This window comes from Papaver somniferum, chromosome 8 (genome assembly GCF_003573695.1).
Source record: "Papaver somniferum cultivar HN1 chromosome 8, ASM357369v1, whole genome shotgun sequence".
Taxonomy (NCBI): domain Eukaryota; kingdom Viridiplantae; phylum Streptophyta; class Magnoliopsida; order Ranunculales; family Papaveraceae; genus Papaver; species Papaver somniferum.
Genome location: NC_039365.1, coordinates 147,107,189 through 147,110,657, shown reverse-complemented (window position 1 = coordinate 147,110,657; position 3,469 = coordinate 147,107,189). Strand labels below are relative to the sequence as shown.

The following is a 3,469-nucleotide window of genomic DNA, read 5'->3' as shown; positions in this document are numbered from 1 at the left end:
GGATACTTGAACTAATTGGGGGATATAAATTACTTCCCCAACCAATAGTGTTTGTTAAGGGGTGTTTTTTGGGGGTGAAAATACGAAACTATCCTTTAAAAAAATAAAAGCTAAATTAAACATAAAAATACCCTACTCCCTTTTAAATTCTAAACATTCCCCACTCCCTTTCAAATTCCCTTCTCCTTCTCTACTGGCTCCTCACTTTGAATTTTTTTTTTACATTCTGTAGGGATAAAGACCATGCCGGTAGTGATGAAGACTATGCCGGTACTGAGTGTCGGCATAGATTTTAGGATGAAGACTATGTCGATACTGAGTGTCGGCATAGATTTAGGATGAATACCATGTGATACTGAGTGTCGGCATGGTTATTCAGGATGAAAACTTAATATTAATTTAGAAAAATTGCTATATTAATTTCGTGTATTTATTGTGAGAAAAATTGCTAATCTATACCGGCACTCAGTATCGGCATGGTATTCATCCTAAATCTATGCCGGCACTCAGTATCGGCATAGTCTTCATCCTAAAATCTATGCCGGCACTCAGTACCGGCATAGTCTTCATCATTACCGGCATGGTCTTCATCCCTACCGAATGTAAAAAAAAAAAAAAATCAAAGTGAAGAGCCGGCAAAGAAGGATAAGGGAATTTGAAAGAGAGTGGGGAATGTTTAGAATTTAAAAGGGAGTAGGGTATTTTTTATGTTTGATTTAGCTTTTATTGTTTTAAAGGATAGTTTCGTATTTTCGTCCCCAAAAAACACCCCTTAACAGACATTATTGGTTGGGGGAAGCAATTTATATCCCCCAATTAGTTCAAGTGTCCCCAATCGCGTATTCCTTTTATTCAGGAGTGAGGGATGGTATTGAGTTTTTAGGTTGTTAATTTATAAAACGATCAAAGAAAACAATTGCTCCATATATGGCTATCAATAATCTTTTACTTCTCGGTTCCTCACTTCCTCATTTTTAAGCATTTTCTACTACGTTAACTTATAGATAATGTTGTGATCAATTATCAATACAAAGAAGTGAAAGTGATGAATGTACAAGAACGATCGAAAATACAATAAATGAAAGAATAGATCGGCTAAGTGATAAAAATATCTTATCTAACTGATTCTTAACACGATTTACACAATCAACAAAAACATACATCAACATACGATTCAAAATATGATTAACTATTAAAAATGAATGATTACTAATCAAAATAGATGTTCAGAGTTATAGAGAAAATATCTTATACATTAGAACACTAATGACCAATAAAAATACTAAATAACTACGGTACAAATTCTTATGTAAAATTCTATATCCCAATATATAAAAGTTACGGGGTGAAAGAAGATACTTATTCTACGATATTAGTTGCGTATAGAGCGGGAATCTTGAATCCCATCCCCACCCATCCTCGAAGCAGCAATTTCAGGTATTACTCATATCTTAACCCATCTCCATTTATGCGGGTAAAACTTATCTAAACTGGGTGGGTATCCACGCAGATGGGTAATGGGTTTGAATGGGACAAATGACTAACGAGGAACATATCTCAAAATATTATTTTTAAATTCGTTGTTGGATTTAAAATTTTTTTCACAAAAATGATGTCCAACATGCCGGATAGTAAATAAAGAAACTGCTTGTGTTTTTATCCGTTGAAAAAACATAACGATGCCAAAACTCAAAGCAGTAATGATGTATGATGGTCACGTATTTATTCGTACAACAAATAGTCATATGACTGGAGCCGGTTGAATTATATATCTCGTGAAGAGCTTTTGTTCATTTCCCCCCACCCATTGTTGATGTTCTGCAACTCAACCCCTCCTAGTTCGGCATCCACGGATCCTCCGTGGTAAATAATTTCTCTTTGAGACTCAGTTTTCAGTACCGGTGAGATAATATGGCTTACGCATCATTCAAACCCATCTCACTTCCTCCATCAACAAATACATTCAATCCAATCCCTCGTTCCCAAACCCTTCTTAGATGCTGTAGTAATACTAAAACCCTAAAAATCACATCCGAACCCAAACCAGTCTTCGATTCTTTAAGAACTTTTGCACCAGCAACAGTAGCAAATTTAGGTCCAGGGTTTGATTTTCTTGGTTGTGCTGTTGATGGGATTGGTGATTATGTTACTCTATCAATTGATTCAAATGTACAACCAGGTGAAATTCAGATATCATCTATTAATGGTTGTTCAAAATTGAGTAAGAACCCATTGTGGAATTGTGCTGGAATTGCAGCAATTTCAGTTATGAAGATGCTAGGGATTAAATCTGTGGGTCTTTCTTTATCTCTTGAAAAGGGATTGCCTTTAGGTAGTGGTCTTGGTTCAAGTGCTGCTAGTGCCGCTGCTGCTGCAGTTGCAGTTAATGAGATTTTTGGGGGAAAGTTGGATTTTTCTGATCTTGTTTTAGCTGGACTTGATTCAGAAGCTAAAATATCTGGTTATCATGCTGATAACATAGCACCAGCAATAATGGGTGGATTTGTTTTGGTTCAGAATTACAATCCGTTGAATGTAGTTAAACTGCCATTTCCGAGTGACAAAGATTTATTTTTTGTTCTTGTCAATCCAGAATTTGAAGCCCCGACTAAGAAAATGAGAGCAGTATTGCCTGCTCATATTACATTGGAGGATCATACCTGGAATTCGAGTCAAGCTGGCGCGTTGGTAGCTGGAATTCTTCAAGGGGATTTGGAGATGTTGGGTTTAGCATTATCGTCTGATAAGATTGTTGAACCCAACCGAGCACCATTGATTCCTGGTATGGTTGCTGTGAAGAAAGCAGCTATTGATGCTGGTGCTTTTGGGTGTACTATTAGCGGGGCAGGACCGACTGCGGTTGCCATAATGGATAATGCAGAAAGCGGAGTGGAAATTGGAGTGAAAATGGTGGAAGCCTTTATGAAACAAGGGAGTTTGAAGGCTTCAGCTGTGGTCAGTAGTCTTGATAGAGTTGGCGCTAGGGTTGTTAGTAGTATCACTAGATGATGGGTTTGAGCAATTTTGTAATTGTGATCAATTTTTTGAATATTTGCAGCATTTTGCTAGCTAATTGGTATTTCACGATTGAGACTAGGGTTTTAATTTATGTTCTTAGTGTAGTTCAGGTTTATTGTCTCATTGAATTTAGAGCAATGTTAACCCTGTCTGGTACAGCTTGTGTGTTTTTGTTATAATAAAAAGCATCTACAAATTGAACTAACATTTCAGCAGATCAAAATCTTCAAGTGTTTGCTATGCCTTAATTGCTGACAACTGCTTCTGTTGTCGACTTTTACCGGAGCTGTTCAAACTGTTCTTATGATCTATGTCTTAATTATTGTTGGGAGATCCGTGGCGGTTGTGCATAGAAAAGTGAGGAAGTAATTATGGAGTATATTGACTGATTTTGAAGCTTTATCTACATGGTGGAGTGCCTTTGCCAGGTTTGGAGGATGTTCGAGGGTCG

General features: G+C 37.0%; 1 protein-coding gene across 1 annotated transcript; it reads left to right on the top strand.

Moving 5' to 3' along the window:
* Window positions 1-1,771: 1,771 nt before the first annotated feature.
* LOC113303406 (homoserine kinase-like) lies at window positions 1,772-3,174 on the top strand. Its single transcript, XM_026552438.1, has one exon. The coding sequence runs from the start codon at window positions 1,912-1,914 to the stop codon at window positions 3,007-3,009; it is 1,098 nt and encodes a 365-aa protein (XP_026408223.1). The 5' UTR covers window positions 1,772-1,911; the 3' UTR covers window positions 3,010-3,174.
* Window positions 3,175-3,469: the final 295 nt, after the last annotated feature.

What these genes read in the sequence shown, in the direction of transcription:
- LOC113303406 (XM_026552438.1), top strand. Translation starts at nt 1,912, where the DNA reads ATGGCTTACGCATCATTCAAACCCATCTCACTTCCTCCATCAACAAAT.